Below are 18,791 nucleotides of genomic sequence, written 5' to 3'. Positions count from 1 at the left end.
TTTGGCATATCAAGCAAACGATATGGCAACTAGCAACTCTTCCAACGACAAAATGTTCCTTTCATAACGTACAAACTTCTGTTTTGGTCTCCTACGGGTGTTGCCAACTTTTAATAGTCTCACATTGGAGAGTTCTCCTAATCATATGCTAAACTGGCTAACGAGTCAGGTTGAGACAAGAGACAAGCCCTTAGGTGTTGGCCAGAACTTCTTCTTTTGGTATGTTAAGCTGGATGAAAAATGGGTTCATTTCTATGGCATAACTGAACAATAATGTGTCTGTATCTAGTAGTTATAACTCTCTATCTTATTTTTTTACTTGTATCTATATTTTAATATAACATTTTCCATCACTTACCTTGCCCAAATTGACGAAACCGTGATCCTTGGCTACAGCATCCGCCATTCCGTTATCGCCATTGGGTATATGCACCGCCCAGGTGTGTGTATAGTGTCCGGCTATCTGATTGTTGCCACCGGAAGTCCCTGAGCCTCCATATTTGCCGCTATTGGGCGTCAGCTTGGCCCTGCCGCCCGTCTCATAGTCGAGAACGTATGGAGGCAACACTGGCGACTGGCCAGATGGATCCAACTTGAGGGATGACGGGGCTGGAGCTGGCGGTGCTCCTGCCTGGGCTGATGTGGCGGGGGGCTGCGGCGCCGTGGGAGCCGAGACAGATGCTGATGCTGATGCCACACTTCCGGCCACGAAACCGACATTATAATTACATAAAAAAACTACGGCACTAAATTGCAAAATGAACAGCAGAGCTGCTTTCGTTCTCGCCAAGTGTCTGGTGCTACTGCTGATGCTGCTGCTTCTTCTGGTGCTAAGTTTCGGTTTGCATTGCGTTAAAAAACTAGTTTTGAATAAATTGCAATTGAAATTGAAATTGAAATTTCCTATATCACATTCAATGATTGTTTGTTGTTGTTCATCTTCTTGCTGGGTGGCCCTCTGCTGACAACTTCTAGCAGCATGTTGCCCTAATTGTCGAGCATTTAATTTGTCGCGTCTGCTTTTGTGTTTGTGGCTGCTGCTAATGTTGCTTCTACTGCTGCTGTTGCTGCTGTTGCTGCTGCTGCTGCTGCTGTTGCTGCTGCTGCTGCTGTTGCTGCTGCTTTTGCTGTTGCTAGTTGGCTGCCTGCTCCATCGCACGACGTCGTTTTTCATTGTGCGTGAGGATGTTTCCAATTGTTGGTATGTGGGCGTGGCGAGGAATGCTGGATGCGATGTGATGCTGCAAAAAGATATATACATATATAAAATTAATAAGAATTCAAAATATTTTGGGTATAATTAAATATTTAAACAGATTTTTAATGCTTATGCCTTTAAAGCACATACAAATAGATAAAATATTGTATAAATACTTTCCCCATTTCATATCATAAGCTTTAGGCATTGGTAATTACCAACAAATTTTCAAGCCAGTCCAGTGTCCTTCCTTCCGCAAAACCAATTAGGCTAACAAATTGCCTGCAACTGACACATCCAATTTGGTTTGCCAAAAAAAGAGAGGAATCACTTGACCACAAAAACTTTTTGGCTTATTACGAGAAAGTGACAAAAAGCCCAAATATGCACATAGGGAACTACTATTATCACCCATTAATTGGATGAGCAACAAAAAAAAAAACCAGAATGATATTGATTGCCACTTTGCATCGTTGGTGAAAGGACAAGTCCTGGCCTCTTTTTCATATTGACAGCCATGGCCAAATCGAAGTTCAGTATTATGTCCCGAAGGGAAACTGCTGGCCAAAGCCAGTATCGCATTGATTGTCACCCCGTGGACAAGTTTTGATTGCAAATGAGAATCAACGCGAGGCTGAAGCGGATTTTCACTGAGCTCGACTAGATACACTTGGGGAAAAATATTTAAATTACTTCTCTTAAGGTATTATATGTTTAAAAGAAATATACAAATAAAGATGTAAAATATAAAAAATAGTATAATATATATTTAAATTATCTTTGTTTTAGTGTTTCGGTGGATTTAACATCACATATTGTAAGTTATTAATTATATTTTATACTGCCAAACAGTTAGGTTCTGTGAAACTTAGATTTAATATTTCTTTTTAAAATCCTTTCAGATTTTCTTCAAATAATTTAAAGTTGAAAAAATGCAACTTCCCTAGTTTTAGGTCTTCTATTTTGTTGAGTGTACATCGACTGACTAATGCCACTGTCAAAATATGCCCATGACTGATGATGGCCAGGGGCCCAGCGCATCCACGGGCATATTTCATCTATTGATATAGGGATTTGGATTTCTGGATTTGGCCAGTCACTCGGCGAGAAAGTGAGCCAGCAGCGGAGGAGTGAGGAGCGTAATTAAAGCGAGTGACAGCGGAAATGCCAAGCACAAGGAGATGGATTGTCGGCGGGGGAAAGCCCCGAAAAGGGGCTATGGTGATGTGTTGTTTGGACGGATTTGACGGCCATCGGCGGAAGCCGGTGGTGTGCAGTGTTTGGGCCATGGTAATCATGGCTAAGTGGAAAGGAAATTGAATTTTGTGTGGGACCGGCTATCAATCGACCAGAAACTGAATGATTTGCTGATGATTTCTCCTAATCTGCTCAAGGTCTTCAATGAAGCATCAAAAACTAATGACTAGTTTTAGGGGTTTTCCCCTTCACTAGGTTGTTTAAAGCAACACATATATTGAAAAATGTATTAGCTTTTAAAGAACACTTCAAGTGAAACTATCTAAGTTATTCAAATCTGGCAATATGCATTTTTCTCTCTCTCCCGTTTTTTAACAGCTCACTTTCGGGTTGATGAAATAGACTGTCAACATGCAACTCCACCTCTGTGATCCCATCGAGAGCCAATGCACATGAATGCACAAGGAAAAGGAGCAGACGACCGGCGACTCCTTTACATTGACTGTGCACCTTTTGTGCTTGAACTTCCTTCCGCATTGAGTTGTTGTCAACACCCCGATCCTGCTCCTGCTCCAGGTCCTGCCACTGCTGCTACTGACAGTGTCCTGCGTCCCTGCGTTTATGCTCCTCGACTCTGACTGACTTTGACTGACGGCATTTGTCAGTGGCAGACACAAAGTAATCATTACTTGGCGCACTTCCGCTGCAGCATCTCCACCGTCTTCCCTTCGCCGTCCCACTAAGCGTATACTTAATAATAAGAAAATAAGTGCCATGTCAACGTAGGCGTGGGCGAGGGATGGATCTCCCTGCTCCTGTTCCTGCTTCTGCTCCTTCTCCTTGAGTGAGCTCCTCTCCTTCTTGGTCTCCTTGGCAACAACTCGCTCACATGCTAACGAAAAGTGGAAAACGGTGTCAAAGTCAGCACTAGTTGGCTGATGAAAGTTGCTATTGCTGGGGCGAGAAAAATGGCAGTGTGTTGAAACACCAACAACGCGCAACTTGACAACTTGAGACAAATTGAAGCGTTGTTTCCCTTTACATTTAACAGGGCCAAGAGCCCCAGCAATGGCCTTTGGGGTCGAAGGCGCTTGTCAACAAATAAAGTGCTGAAACTAGTTAGGTCACAGTTGATAAACTTTATAAAAACAAAAGGAGAAATCAGTCAATATATCTCAGGGGTACATTATTCCATATCAATTGTTATTCTAAGCGTAAGTATAAGGATTCTAGTGGGATCTTATTGCATGTATAGATACCAAAACTAAAACTACGTGTTGGTCACTTCCTATATACTTTGTTCCCTTTACTTCCCACCTTTTTTTCCCCTTGTTAGCTAAAGACTTTCATCCATTTGTAGCCTTTCCTTTTGCATTCCAAGCAATTTACCTAAACCGGAATAACATCCGCAAGGCTTTCTCCATCATAAACTGATCTATTTTCACTCAGCAAACAAGGTCTGTCCACACAACACCCATCAGAAATCACTCAAATGCCCAACAGAAATCCCTAAATTGCTTAAGCCACAACCAGCTGGATGATGGAGGGAAAAAGAGAAAACAGGGAAAAGAAAGAAAAACAAACGCAAGGAAATAAGAGACCATGGGAGCATAGAGTGATGACAATGCCAGGCATCGGTTTAATAGTCCTTGAGGCATTTTTTGGGCAAACAGCCTGACACTTGGCTGCTGCTTTGCCATCCTTTGGCATCCTTTGTGGTTGTTTGCCCTGTGAGTGTTGTTAGTTCCTGTGGATCGCCGCTCTATGCAAAATGCCATGTCAAATGCAGGACTGAAAGGGCTAAAAGCTATGGCTAGGACTCCGGGATGCCGGGATGCTTAGTTGTTGGGATGCTGGGATGTTAGAATGCCAGGAAAGCCGCAGCAGAACACATTAAGCCAAGGAAGCAACTGCTGCTTCTCCTGCTGTTGCTCCCTGTTGTAAAATAAAAAGAAGCTGCAGATGAAGCTGCGGCAGTTGGAAGCTTAAAAAGGCTACAAAACTGCAGGCGAGAAGTCAAAAGGGAGCGATTACACCTAGGGAAAAAATATGGTCCAAGGGTGAGTAAATAAAAATGTTGTCTTAAATGCTTAAGAGTGTATAACTCCGATATAAAAAACCCAAAGATTCTTTTTCATTAATTAAATTCTTATTTTCTGTTTTAGTCAGGACCCCATTTTACAGTTAGTGTGGCCGTACTAATGCAATACCACTGAATTTCAGGTAATCTGGTCACATTTAAATGTGGTTAGACATTTTGCTGTGTGTATTCAAGAAAAAGGAGTAACACACACCATCACCAGCTCCTTTGTTGCTTTTGTTTATGCAAGAGAGAGAGAGAGTGTGTGTGTGGGTATTTGTCTTTTGGCCTCGCTTTTAATGTGTTTCGTGTGGTGGATTGAGGTAAGCTGCTTGCTTCTATGATGCCGATGGTGTGTAGTTTTCTCTGCAGTTTTCTGCTGGTGGCTTCGCTTGTTTAATGATAGTTGCACAAAGGCAAATATGCACTCGCCGCCACTAAACCGCCCACTAAGTCACCCCCCTTCGGCCTTTTTTTCGCGACCAGCAACTGGAGCACAAAGTCAACAACAAAACAGCCTCGGTTAACGCCCGCAGAAAAGCGACTGAAGGCCCAAAAAGACGGCTAAAAGGAAAAGGGGGCTGGCCAAACAAAATGCGGGGGGAAAAAATAGAAAGAAAGAAAGCTAAGTGTCAGGCGAAAGAGTAGAATCGTCAGAGAAGGAGGTGCACTTTTTCACAGCGTATTAGCACACGATCGTCAAACAAAAGGTGTTGCATACATGGCGGCGCCATTTGCCATTTGCCATTTGGCACTGCGGTGACTGTACCAAGTAGGCCAAGCCACACCAAAATGGCTTTGACAGCTGAAGCTGATGGTGTGCGAATTTGCATCGGGGATTGGCCAGGAGAGCTGTCAGGTTGTGTTAGGCTTGGCCAAGTCAGTAGAGCCTGCTGGGTTTTACGTTTGATGTTTGGCGGCTAGAAAAAAAGAACAGTCTCTATAATGCCTGATGGCAAAAAAGTACAGTCTCCATTATGCCTGATGGCAAAAAAGTACAGTCCCTGACTAGTTGTGGTAAAAAAATGGTAACTATGGCAAAAAATTTAGGTGAGAATTGGGATTGACATACAAAGCCAACATGTAGATATGAAAGTACAGTCAGAGGGAAAGGATACTAGCGGAAAAGGATTATTTTCAAGAAATTTAAATAAAAAGCAAATAAAATCCAATAAATATATTAACAATTAAATTAAATTATAAGACAGTATTGTGACAAGCTTTTACAATATCTTGAAAACCACTTAAAGTTATTACAGAATTAAGCAATTGCATATATAATCGAATCAAGAATCAATATGAAGATTTAATTGAAAGTTTACTTTGCCCATTTACGATTAAATCTCAGACCTCAATCAATCACATATACCGATCGAACAAATTTACCTGAGCAACACAATGAGATGAAAGTAATGTTATTATTACTCCTTCATGCGGTGGTGGTGAATCCCCCGAAATGGATGCCATGGATAACGCTCTCATGGGCTTTTCAGACCAACAGAATTTTAATTATTTCGCATTGTCTGCCTGCCACATGATACGAGTGCATATATATACATTAAGGTATACTATATATATGTATATATGGGAATTATCCCAAGCCAAGGTATGCATATTTCGTTTCGGCTTGAGTCTCGGATTGCTTTTTAATGTGCAAACAAGAATGCGCATTAAGTGAAGCCCTGGAAAATGGGAAAAGCGTTAAAGCCTGGGAAAACGCCTTGCGGTGGTGCAATGCAATTTGAGTGCTTCGCTGGCATTAATTGATTTTGCATGGTCACTTGCTGCGGCCCAAGCGAAAGATAAACGACCAAGGATGGCCGAAAGGAAGAACGAAGATCCCACCAACATGTGTCGTGTGGATGGGAGGGCTTTTCCCTAGCCCCATTTTCACCGTCAGCTATTCTTTGCCGCTGCATTTGCGAAATTACCTTTTCAGGTGGAAAGAAGATGGTGGTTGGGGCATCCATCCTGCCATCCATTCACCTGTCTGAATAACGCTTAATGTAAGCACCTGGCGGGTGGCAGGAAAAAAAAGGGGCGAACGCCTAAAAGTATGCAAAAATAAAGGTCCATTCAAAATTCATTCAAAACAAAGGACGCCTGAAGGCATCCCCACAAACAACAGCACCTACCTCAAGTGCAATCTGCCTGGGAAAGGGTTTTTCCGAATAGGGATGGTGAGAGGGGCGGGGGGCACTGTGAGAAGGGAAAAACTCTTCGGCAGTGTGCTCCACTCAAAGACTTACTCAACTCTCCAACTTCACTTTGCTGCTCATATAAAACAATGCACAATTATGACTTATTTTTTGCTCAATTTATACTACACTTATAAAGAAAAGCCGAAAGTGGAAATACCCTCAAGGGTGAGAGATTAAGGTAGCAATTATTAAAAGTGTTTAAATTTTGTAAAACAGGAGTTTCATAAAATACTAAAAAGCTGAAGATAATAAGTATAATATTAGTAGATATTTTATGGAATCTTCAAGTATATTGTTCATGGCTTTACTTAAACTAAACATAAAGCACTTTAAGATACCCTAATTTCTATCAAGAAAAGTCGGATTAAACCATAAATTCCCAACCACTATTAACCTAAGTTTTATAATCGAGCTGAACTACCGGCGGATTCTAGCAAATTTAGTAAGCTTCCTTCAGGACTCAACAAGTCGCTAGGGGAAACTCTCTTTGTGCACGGGAAAAGCTATTAAGCCATCCAGAAAAGTCAGTGTCTGCTACAGGATGTGGCAGCAGCAATTTCTTGCAACAGTTGCAAGTTGGCGGAAATGCAGATGGGTAATGCAACACCGGCACAGGTGAGCAGCCCAGCGATTATGATGATGCTGATGATGATGATGATTATGGAGGCGAAGGTGAAGATGCCGTTGATACTGGGAGCCGTTGGAGATGGAAATATAGAAGAAGATGAAGATGCAAGTCCTTGTTGGCAAAAGGGCAGAAAACAAGAGTTGAGAGCTGGGCCGAGTGGCATTCTTTGCTGCATTTTTTTGTCGCATTTCACCGGCTGCATTAACATTGACAATGATAATGAAAATGTTTCTCATTCAGTTTTTTCTTAAATGACTAAGGAATTCTAAGCTTTTTGTTCATTCTTGGTAAAAGGTAAGTCTTTTTGAGATACCTTTGTCATAAATGAGTTAATGAGTTGGGAAATTCACCCCTTTTAAATGTCTCTTAAATTATAAAATGACATTTTTATGTTGTCGAATTCAGTGACACATTTTAGGGGATTTTAAAAACACTAATAACTTCTATAACACACCCATAAACACTCATTAGTTCTCTTAATTAGAGACATTTTCCCATTTCCCCGGAAAATTGTGGGTGTTGATGGTTCGCATTACAAATTGTCACCACCACCGGCTAAATCACGGTTTTCGTGGTTGACATTTTTGGTTGAAATTCTTGCATGAAGTTGGCAAGTGAGGAAGCCAAGTGTAAATCAACAAATCAACAACTTAATATGCACGAAATTTTTGATGCCAACTGCAGTTGCACACAGAAAAACGAGAGCAACAGGGGCAACGGCGGCAGTTGGAATCTGGCGAGTAATCCACATGGAGTCATCGCCTAGTGGTGACGATGGCAGGGCAACCATTGGGGCAAAGCCAGTGGTGGCCGGGAACCAACCAATGCTGCTGATGGTTTAAGCATCAGTTACCCGCGGGGCCATTGGTGCCACCAAAAAACCAGAACCAGGCGGCAACACAGTGGGCTCACTTAAAGAAATAAAAGATCAAGAAAGAAGGAATTCATGTCTTGAGAAAAGAAAGCCGTTTTAAATAAAGTATGAAATTAAATTGAAAAATTATACAGAAAATGATGATAAATTTCTTGTATTACAAATTATCTAGGGTACTCTAGAAATCAATATCCTTTAAGCCCCGTAAAAATGTGTTTAAAAGTATACAATGATTTTAGACACCAAATTCAGGATAATCTGCATTTTAACAATGTTAAATTTTATAGCATTATTTTCTAAACATTTGTAGGTTTTAAAAACTTTAGTAATTTTTGTTAGATCCCGAAAATGTTTATAATTTTTGTTCTGTGTAGCATGCAGGTTATTAGTATGCACCACTTGCTGCATACTTTCAGGGACCTTGTTCGCTTGTTTGTGCAAAATTTATGCGTGTCTATTCGCGTACTCTTTCCCTCCCTCTCTGTTTCTCTCCTTTTCCCTCTCTTTCTACCCTACTACCTTCGCCCATCTCACTTACACCTTTACGGGCAGGATGGCGGCGGCGCCTGTTCGACGATTGTCGTCATTTCAATTAAGCTCGGCGCCGAAATGTATGCAATGGATGCTTTTTGTGCGGATTTTTGCCGATTAATTTTTCATTATTATGCCAAGTGCTCGCAGGGGGAAATAGAAAGAGACAGCTACACAGCACGCCCGAAGGCCACCGAAAGAGATAGCAAGACCGAGTTCACGCACACAACAAATGTGCCAAAAGTGGCAAATGACAGGCCCACAAAGCAAAAGCACACTGGCACACAAAAGTTTTCAATGCGCTAATATATTTTGCACGCCCCAAAAAATATGCAGAACATTTCCCGGGATGCATGCCAAGGCTGCGTGAATTCCATTTTACAATAATTTCATGGAAATTCCCAGCTAAAAATGATGGTATTGCCATTAAGATATGCGAATTAAAGGGTATTATAATTTCAGTCAGGAGCATGCAACGCACTGAAGGAGTCACTTCCGACCCTATAAATCATATATATTCTTGATCAGAATCAACTGGAGAACCTTTTTAGGCATTTAGAAGAGAAAATAAAGGTTTGAAAATTTTTTCGAAATTTTATGACAAGTTTTTACATTGTTGACACTTTGAAAAATGCACAAAAATTTAAATTCATTAAAAATGTAATTCTGGTATGCAGATTTTTTAATACATTAAAAACTAGCACAGAACAGTTTTCCGATCGGGAATTAATGCTTTTTTGGCGAAGTTATGAGTATTATCAGCTGTAGGTTATAGAAAAATCGTCATATAGATAAATATAGCCCTTACAGGGTATTATAATTTCAGTCACAAGGATACAATTCAGTGAAGGAGTCGTTTCCGACCCTATAAACCATATATATTCTTGATCAGCATCAACAGGGGAATATTTCTAGGCATCTAGGAAAGGAAATACATTTTTGAAAATTTTTTCGAAGTTTTATAACAGGTTTTTACATTGTTGACATGTTGAAAAATTGACAAAAAATTTTAGAATTCTAAATTGGTAATTTAGGTATGCAGATTTATTGAAATATTAAAAACTAGCACAGAACAGCTTTCAGAATCGAAATCACAGCTTTTTTGTCTAAGTTATAAATTTTTGTCAGCTGTAGGTTATAGAAAAGTCGTTATATAGATAAATTATAAATTATAAAATTTGGTATGCAGATTTATTTGCCTTATAAAAACTAGCACAGGACAACTTTCCGAACTAAAATTAATGCATTTTTGGCTTAGTTTTGATCGATTTAGAAATCGGTACGATGATCCAATTGCAAACATAAGGGTATACAAAATTCCCGAAATTAGCTTCATTTCATGCTTATTAATATATTTAAACTAAGAAAAAATAATATATAAAATGATGATATCGTTTAAAGGTCAGAAATTTCAGAATTCAATAGTTATTCTTAAATTCCGTACTTTAAAAATGGCATTATACAGAAAACTTTTATAAATAAGGGTTTCAAAGACACTGAAGCACCCTAGTATTTGTACCTTACATAATACCCAAAAAACCTACACTGCACTTCAGAGAGAGCCTATAAACAATCCTTGTAAATTCCCCATTAAAAAAAGTAAAACATAGAACAAACAAGGGGACTTTTGCTAAAATAAACCAAACTGGCAGTGTCAATAAAAATTAACAGCGAAAAGCTGCAAAGCCGCGACAAGGCTTTCCACCGCTGGCCGCAACAACAACAACAACAACAACAACAGGAACAAACACACAGTGGAAAACCCCCTGAAAATCCACCCCCAAAACGCAAACCCTCCTAGTCAGCCCCTATTCATTAGGTGTGTGTTGTGTGTGTGTAGTTTGTGCGGTGTCTATGTAATTTAGACAATTAGAAAGTTTACGCCCGTAACAATTTCCCACTTCTTGTTGTTGGGTAAAAGTTTTTCGCTTGTTTTCCCTTTTGCCATTTGCATGACAAATAGTTTTTGTGCTGCGAGTGTTGACCAGTTTCTGGTATTGCTTGTTAGCAGCTCAGGGGAATATCAGTCGACTTAGCCGGCTAAGTGTTCTTGGTAAGCCTGCCCCGCCTCCTTGGCAGTTTAATATTTGCACAATGCTTCATAATCACACTCAACACTGGGATTTTTCCCCTTTTTCTCCCCACCCACCCTTTGGTTCTCTGTGTGTTTATGCTGATTCAGCGAATGCGGAAAATTCCTCTTCAATGCGCCAATTGTGTTGTTCGAGTGCGGAGCTTAGTGTCGCCATATTGCCGAGTTATCCTGCCGGAGATCCTGCGGCTCATGCATATGCAAAAATTCTGTGGCGAAAAAAAAACAGAAACCTAACAGGAGGCAACCACTATAAGTGGCTAAATTGCACAAGTAAACAATTTTTAAATGCAGCTTTGATGCGGTCTAAGGAATTAAGAAAGAATTCAAGGAATGCTTTTACAAACAAACACAGAAAACATTGTTTAAAGATAATAAATATCTTAAATAAAAAGGAAAATTAAATTAAATTAATTAAAAGGAAAAACAAGTTAAGTCAAACTAAGATTATTTCAAATAATCTTTCAAAACTTTTAAGAATGTGTCTAAAATAAGCCCTGATTTATAGTTATTTTAAAATACATCCCCAACTATTTCTCAAAGTGTTAATTTCATAGTTTTTCCCTTCACAGCATCTACTACTTCTCAATTGCTATGTGCACAATTTTTTTTTATTATTATTTTCCTTTTCCATTTAACACACTTTTTTCTACCATTTCGGGTTGTCAGATGCAATTCCGCTGACTGCGGAAACACTAATTTTCAGTTATTAGCGGAATGTCAAAACAAACGACAGTTTCCATTTAGCAGTTGGAGATTTTCGCAGCAGTTTTTATTCCCTTTTTTCCAGCTGACAATCATTTTTTATATGTATTTTTGTTGTGCGACAATTTGACTTTGGTGAATTGGTAAAAATAACACGGGAGTTTTTTTTTATTTTATAAATGTGCGCTGAGGTTGAAATATTGGATTCAAATTGGGGCGACTAATTGGGAAAAATGAAAAGCATCAAACAAGCATTCATAAATAAAGTTTTTACCTAGAGAGGCTCACTAAATATAAAAATTTGTTTGAAGCGAAAAACCAGTAAACAAAAAGAAAAACTCGGTTGACATTAATCATGACTCGACAGTCGCACTTAATCTTTGTTAAATCCCCACAGATTTATGCGTCATAAATATTAGACAAATTTTTAGATGAGAACCGACCCGGCGGAGTCTCTCCATAAAAACCAAACCGAGCACACAAATCCCCATAGCCAGATGCCATTTGTTAGAAGCGATAAGCAAACAAAGGACACCGAATGGCAAATAAACAAGGCACTAAAATATTAGAATATCCTTCTTCGTATCCTGCAAATCCTGAGAGCCGAAAGAAAACCCATAAGAACTACTCTCCCCGAGCGAAGACAAAACTAAAAGCTAGACAGATTTCTGCCTGATTACGTTCCGTTTCGCACAACACAATGGGAAAATGCACTTCGGCAAGGAGGACTCCCAAAAGTATGCAATGGCATAGGGAAATGGGGAAAATAGGAAAATGCCGGCCAGGACGAACCAAGCACGAACGAATGCGAACAAATTGATATGCAAATGTGAGTGGGAGCCACCAGGACCCCGAAAAATAAAAAGAAAATGAAAAGGAATAAGAAAAGCGTAATAATAAAATAAAGCAGAACCCTTGCAAAGCACAAAAATGAGGCGGAGGAGAGAGAGATCCCTGGATCCCTGGATCCTGGGATAAATGCTCCATGACTTCTCATTTCCGTTTCGCTCCAGCAACAGAAAGCAGCAGCAGCTGCAACTGGCAGGCAAATCTGCGTTTTCCGGAAGGAAAAAAAGGAAGAAAAAGAGCCCAAAAAAAGGACACCGGAATATGGAAAATTATTAAGTATACGCCTAGTACAACAAGACGTCAATAATTTAACGCAAGTTCAGAGCTTTCAGCGCAGTGGCAATTGAATTAAAAGATTTTCTCATCGCAGGCAAACTTTTTTTCATTCTTTATATATATTTTTTTTTTTTGCACAGAATTCAATTTGGCGCAACTTTGCCTGTTTTCTTCAATTTTTTTTTTAGCCGGTGGCCTTTTTAGTATGCGTTCGGTTGCAGGCAGAAACAGGAACAACTTTTCCCCTCGCAGCCTCAGTGATTGAAATGCCAAGGCATAGATCCATCCACCGATTCCCGCAAAACTTTTCCCCATCGGCAAATTCAGTTGTTCAACTAATGAGAGTCGTAGCCCCGCCTCGGGCTCTCATTCTGATGGACATGCCAGATGAGCCGGGCAAAAGTCATGACAGTCATAAGAAAAAAAAAGATATATAAACCGAAGGGAAAAAACTGGAAAATGCAAAAAAAAAAAAAAGGAAAAACTTTAAATGCCTTCGGTCAGTTGGCAAAATGTTCCTTTTATTATTTGGGGAGGGGTGAGCAAATGTTGCGGAAATTTTTCGGGACTTATTTTCCCACTGATTCTGCTGGCTGGGTATAATTTTACGAGGGAAAGTTTTGGAAAGGAAATATATATTCACTGGGGGAATGATAATGAAAAAATATAACCAAAGAACTGCTGCAAGTGAAAAGAATTTCAGTTTGGCTTAATCTTCCGTCTAAAGAATAGATTTCTGATACTCTTAATAACCTAAAACATATATTTATTTTGATTAAAATGCCAATCACAATGTCTATATATATTTCCCATAATTTGTAATTATTTGGATTGCCTTTTTGTCAAGTCATTGATACCTTCCTGGAAAATTAATAAACTGTTTTCACAGCTTCTCCCCGTGACAGGAAGCAATTGCGACATGTATAAAAACCACAAAAAACTCCTCATGATTTTCCAGGAAACCCAAACCCTAAACACGTTTAAAACGGCTTCAATGAAGCATAAATAGGACATCAAATGCGGAAAATTAAATTGGTTAAAAAGGAAATAAAAGCAAGTAGAATTTTCACACAGATTCTGACTGGCTGAAAAATGCAACAAAATGATGATGATGATGATCATCACGTTGATGAAAAGTGGGAGGGAAATGTGAAATTGTTTTCACGCCCTTTCATGACTTAATAAATACGAGAGAAAGGCAGGGACTCAGGGCTTACCGTGGGCATTTTCGCTTGATTGCCCACGAAATCGACAAAAATGAAGTGGAAATACCAAAGTGTTGGGCCCCCAAAGTCAGTGGAAAGAAACGTGATTGATGCCGATGCCTCTCTCTCTATGGAGGTTCTCGGATTCAGATTGGGACGGCGATTCTGTTTCAGATTGTGTCTCAGATTCCGGTTCCGCAGACGGAAGGGCCAAAAGGCTTGGCGACAAAAAAGGATAACACACACACCCCCTTCTCTATAACAATAAAAAACCCTGGGAGGTTGGTCCTGCCAGTCTACTTTGTCTGACTGCCATCTGTTTCTTTCCGTTTTTTTAGTGTCTCGCCCTCTGCTTTCTATCACCGAATGTTATCCTTTTTGGTCCTGCCCCTTTTGTTGCGTTGTCTGCTCCATTTTAAACAGTTTTGCTGACTAGCACAAAAAAAATATATATGTCTGCGGCAGCCATTTTGTTGAGTGTGTGCAGGATATAAAAAAAGAGGCGTCTAATTGGCAGAAAGTTTTCTTAAAACATTTTAATTCTGTGACTACTTTGGGAGTTAAATATATTAAAAGAAATGAGCAAGATTTCTGTTTAGAAAATGTAATTTAAAGGACTTACTTAGGTGAAGTTAATATTAACAAGGACAGCTTACCTGTAAAGAAAAGAAAGACATTAAAATGTTTGTAAAAGTCATGAATGATATATAATTATTGTAAATAAATAGAAAATCATATAAATAGCATTTCTCTTTCAAACCGAACAGTTTAATTTAATAGGGAAGCTACAATTTATTAAAATAAAAAAACTATAAATAAATATTTATGCATATCTGCATTGCAATGCCTATAAATTGACTTGACACAAAAATATTTAGAATTCCTTTCGCTTAGCTTTTGCCACAATAAATCCCGCAGATCCCTTTTGAGAGACCGCAGAAAATGCCATTAAAAAAAACAAGCGCAAAGTTTTCGCTATTTTGCGGAATTCCCACTCGAACTAAAGTTGGAAAATGCAAATGTTTGTCTTCGTAAATGACAAGAAGATGCTACAAATTACATAAATAAAAGCAATAAAGTGCCAAAGCATTTGCATAAAGAGGGAGTAAAGGGGAGGAGCGATTTGCTGTAGGTAAAGTACGAGGGGGAAAATGGGAGGTAGAGGAAACTTATGCTAAACAATCCATGACACAGTCGAGGGCGTCTTAGCCGGCTTTAGTTGGAAATACACACACACACACACACATCCGAACCAGGCACACATTCAATTACACATAAGATTCAGTTTACTTTCGCCTCCGGGCACGCCCACAACATCAAAGGGCGTCACACTGACATTGATTCCACTCCAGGGCTGCTTTTACATATAAATATATATATGTTTATATATATGTGTATATATTTATATATAAGTATTCTGGTATATCTGGATTGTCTTCTCCTAATCGCCAACTTATGCAACATCATTGCACTCTGAAGTTTGGCTTATTGAAATGTTAAGTCAGAGACAGCAAAGGTAGAAATAATAGTGCTAGTTGTAATAATTATTTAAAATAGGATTTAATATGCTATATATTTATTTTGATCAGATTTAATTCTGTTTTATAAATAGCTACTATGGTAAATAAATTAAATATTATTCATGTTTACTTTTCTGTTTTTAAAAGCAAAAGGAAATCCTTATTTTAGTTTCCTATTTTAATATTAATATTAATATTATTCTATTATTCAATAAACCCTTTTTTTCAAAGCATGCATTAATAATTTCAAATGAGATTTAATATGCTATATATTTACTTTGAACAGATTTCATTCTGGTTTATTAATAGCATGTATGGTAAATAAATTAAATATTATCCTTGTTTACTTTTCTAGTTTTTAAAAGCCAAAGGAAATCCTTGTTGAAGTTTCCTTTTTCTAATAAATAATAATATTATTCTAACCCTTATCAGTAAATACATTTTTTTTAGAAAGCATTTCCCCATTTTCCCTATTCTGCTGACCCTTCTAGTATCTGCATATGTATGAATCCTTGGTATGTGTCCATTTCTTATTCCTGCCAAGAACCGAGCAGTACTCTACCCATTTCCATTTCCAGAATATGCTGAGCTGTCATGCTCTCTTCCGTCCTGCCATCCTGTTTCGTCCTTCCAAACCAATCTGGTTGGTCTTCCCTCTTGAGTTGTTGAACTTTTTCCTTTTACGCTTTTGTCTTCGAGAGCCTCGAGGGCGGTTTTCTTGGGCTTTGGGTTCCTTTTGAGTTTCAGGGAATTGGCCGCTGCCATCTGTCATCCTCACTCACCCACATTCACCCACATTGATGTTTGTCTTTTGCTTTTCGCCACTAATTCAACTGAGTGTATGTATTCCAGTCCATTAATTGAATGTCTCGCCCCTTCGCACATATTGAGTTTTAACTGTGTGGTGATCGCTCTCCCTTTTTCCTTCTGGCGGAAAATTAAATTTTCCTGCGGCTGGAAGATTTCCTTTATGGAAGTTTTTTTTGCATTTAATTGAGCATCAAAATGAAGTCACCTCAAACATTATTTACCTGTTGGCGGCAACAGGTGCCAAGATAGCTTTTCGTCTGAGTGCAAAAACAAAAGGCAATAAATGAAAGCAATTTCCTCAGTGGTAAACTGAAAATCATTTTAAATAAGGCATGAAAACGCATTAAAGGCCGCCACCTTGTCAGACAATAAACAACAACTTCCCCTCCGGCCGAACACACGCATCCCTCCTTAGTACACTCTCTCTCTGAAATATTCGATAAGATTGTGTGACATTATTTACAGCCCTGCCTTTACATGAGTAAATATATATTACATTTTATATTTATATATATATAGCAAAGCAGAAATTTACAAGGACATTTCGGGGCAGGCTATTAGCTTAAGATTTGGGGTAATAAGTTATTTTAAGAAATTATGGTTTAATAAAATTTAATATATGGCCAAAATAATTATTTACATTATGGCAAATAGTTTAATTAATTCATGTAAATAAAATAAACAAATTGAGGAAGTAACGCAAATGCTTCCTTATGTTCTGTTAAATTAATAAAAGAAAATATTCTCAATTAAAAGAAGCAAAAATGCTTTTGTATTTTAAATGTATATTAAATTGAATGTATTAGTCTGTATATCAAATAAGTATTGGTCTTTAATCTTTGAATAAATATCAAATAGCTCATAGATATTTAGCTTAAATAAAATTGTAAACAGAAAATCTTAATTTAACATTTAAATTCATGTTTATTTATTGCTTTATCAAAGTTTCCTCTGGTTACGGTGGCGTATACGTGATGCGGCATTACTCCTTTGATTGCTTTCAAGACCAAGACACACACACACACACACACACACAATTCGTTATCCCACACACACACAAACACACTCACACACACACAGGCAGGCATATTCCCTCACCAATACAAACACATTCACACATATAAAGTGATAAGCAGCCGCAGGGCGACCGTTGAGGCAAACGCATGCAAATAAAATCACCCATACGCCCCGTTGAACGGGCTTCCTTTTTCTTTCATTCTTTCTTTTCCTTATTTCCTGTCTCCTTCCTGTGTTTGCATACATTTTTTTTTTTTTTTGTGATAATACAAGAAATTGTATCAAGCCAAAATTGTTTTTTAAAATGTTACGTGCCCGGCGGCTGCTTTGACAAAAATTTATACACACATATATGTGAGTGTGCGCGGTAGGGTAATAAAAATGCAATATAATTCCATATAAAATTTGTGTGGGTGCTCCTTTTTGGAGGGTAATCCAAAAAGTTTCGATTGCAGCAAAAGCGATTGGTGGGAAGGATAACACAAAAAAAAAACGGAAGCAGAAAGGTAGGAAAAAGGAGATGGGATTCCCTTGACTAGGGCAAAAATCCTTGCCACGTGCTTTTGGTATGCTTGAAATAAATTGAATTTATTTGATGGATATGAGAAAACAATATGTGTGTGCTTTGGTGGGGGGGAGAGGCCAATAAATAATAAAAGAGGAATGCGCGATAAAGAAAATTATTATTACCTCTGTTTCATCATTTAAATAGGCAACCCACACACTTTTGTCACCCTAACAATAAAATTCAATTCTCTGCAATAAATGTTCTCTTTAAAAAAAGGGAATTCACCGCAAAACAAACAACATTTCTGCATTTTCACACCCACTCCAATCAATTTTTGTGAGGCAAAAGCACCATTTGTGCATAATTCCACTTAGTGGAAGCCCCTATTTTCCACTTTTTCGACCAACATGCGGTTCGGGCAATTATAAAATCCACAAAGGGAATTGCCATGACGACGACAATCAACTAATGAAATTAATGGCCATTTGCATTGCCAAACGACCATTGCCATCTGCAACTGCAACTGCAACTGCATGGCATGTACTACAGCTGGAAATAATGCAATTGCTGGGGAAAATTCTCTCCCCGCGAACTGCAGAAATAACCCACTGGTCTCCCTTCGCACACACACAAATACTAATTAATCAGCTTGCTATTAATTAAACGACCGCCGAATGAGCCGAGGGATGGCAAGTTAACGATATCCATAATCCCACAGAAGTGGCTTTCTGAACCGCAAGGCTTTAATTGTTTTCACACATTAAAGAAAGTGCCAGGCAGCAAGCAGCAATTTATTAAAATTATGATGAGAGGTATATGAGTACAGGTGATTAAAGTACTGAGCAGCACGGCATGTATTGAAATTATTCCCCATGAAAATAGGGATTAGATTTATGAACCTATTTCGTTCCGATATACATACATATAACCCTATCAAAATGCGTCACAGATAATGACGAGGCACCTGGGTGGCGCATGCCTTAGTTAGTTTAATTTACAACCCCATTGCGGAGGTGCTATTGTTGTGGTTCAGTTTATCAGTTAATTTTTCTCTTATTTTGTTTTTTGTTTTGTTTGTGGCGTCAACGCTGCAATGGCGC

The 18,791-nt window shown here is 38.6% G+C and overlaps 1 protein-coding gene across 13 annotated transcripts in view; it reads right to left on the bottom strand.

Moving 5' to 3' along the window:
* Fur1 (Furin-like protease 1) overlaps positions 1 to 18,791 on the bottom strand; it is a 152,307-nt gene that overhangs the window by 58,577 nt on the left and 74,939 nt on the right. For all 13 annotated transcript variants that reach the window (XM_020956065.2, XM_020956062.2, XM_086840505.1 and 10 more), the window contains one exon: positions 359 to 1,241. In XM_020956065.2, the coding sequence (XP_020811724.2) occupies positions 359 to 1,174 (816 nt within the window). In that variant the 5' untranslated portion in view covers positions 1,175 to 1,241. The remainder of the gene's footprint in view (positions 1 to 358; positions 1,242 to 18,791) is intronic.

This window comes from Drosophila serrata, unplaced genomic scaffold, assembly GCF_035046125.1.
Source record: "Drosophila serrata isolate PLE 108 unplaced genomic scaffold, ASM3504612v1 contig_382, whole genome shotgun sequence".
In the NCBI taxonomy this organism is placed as follows: Eukaryota; Metazoa; Arthropoda; class Insecta; order Diptera; family Drosophilidae; genus Drosophila; species Drosophila serrata.
Note: the sequence above shows the minus strand (reverse complement) of the source record. Positions and strands in the feature narration are given on the sequence as shown.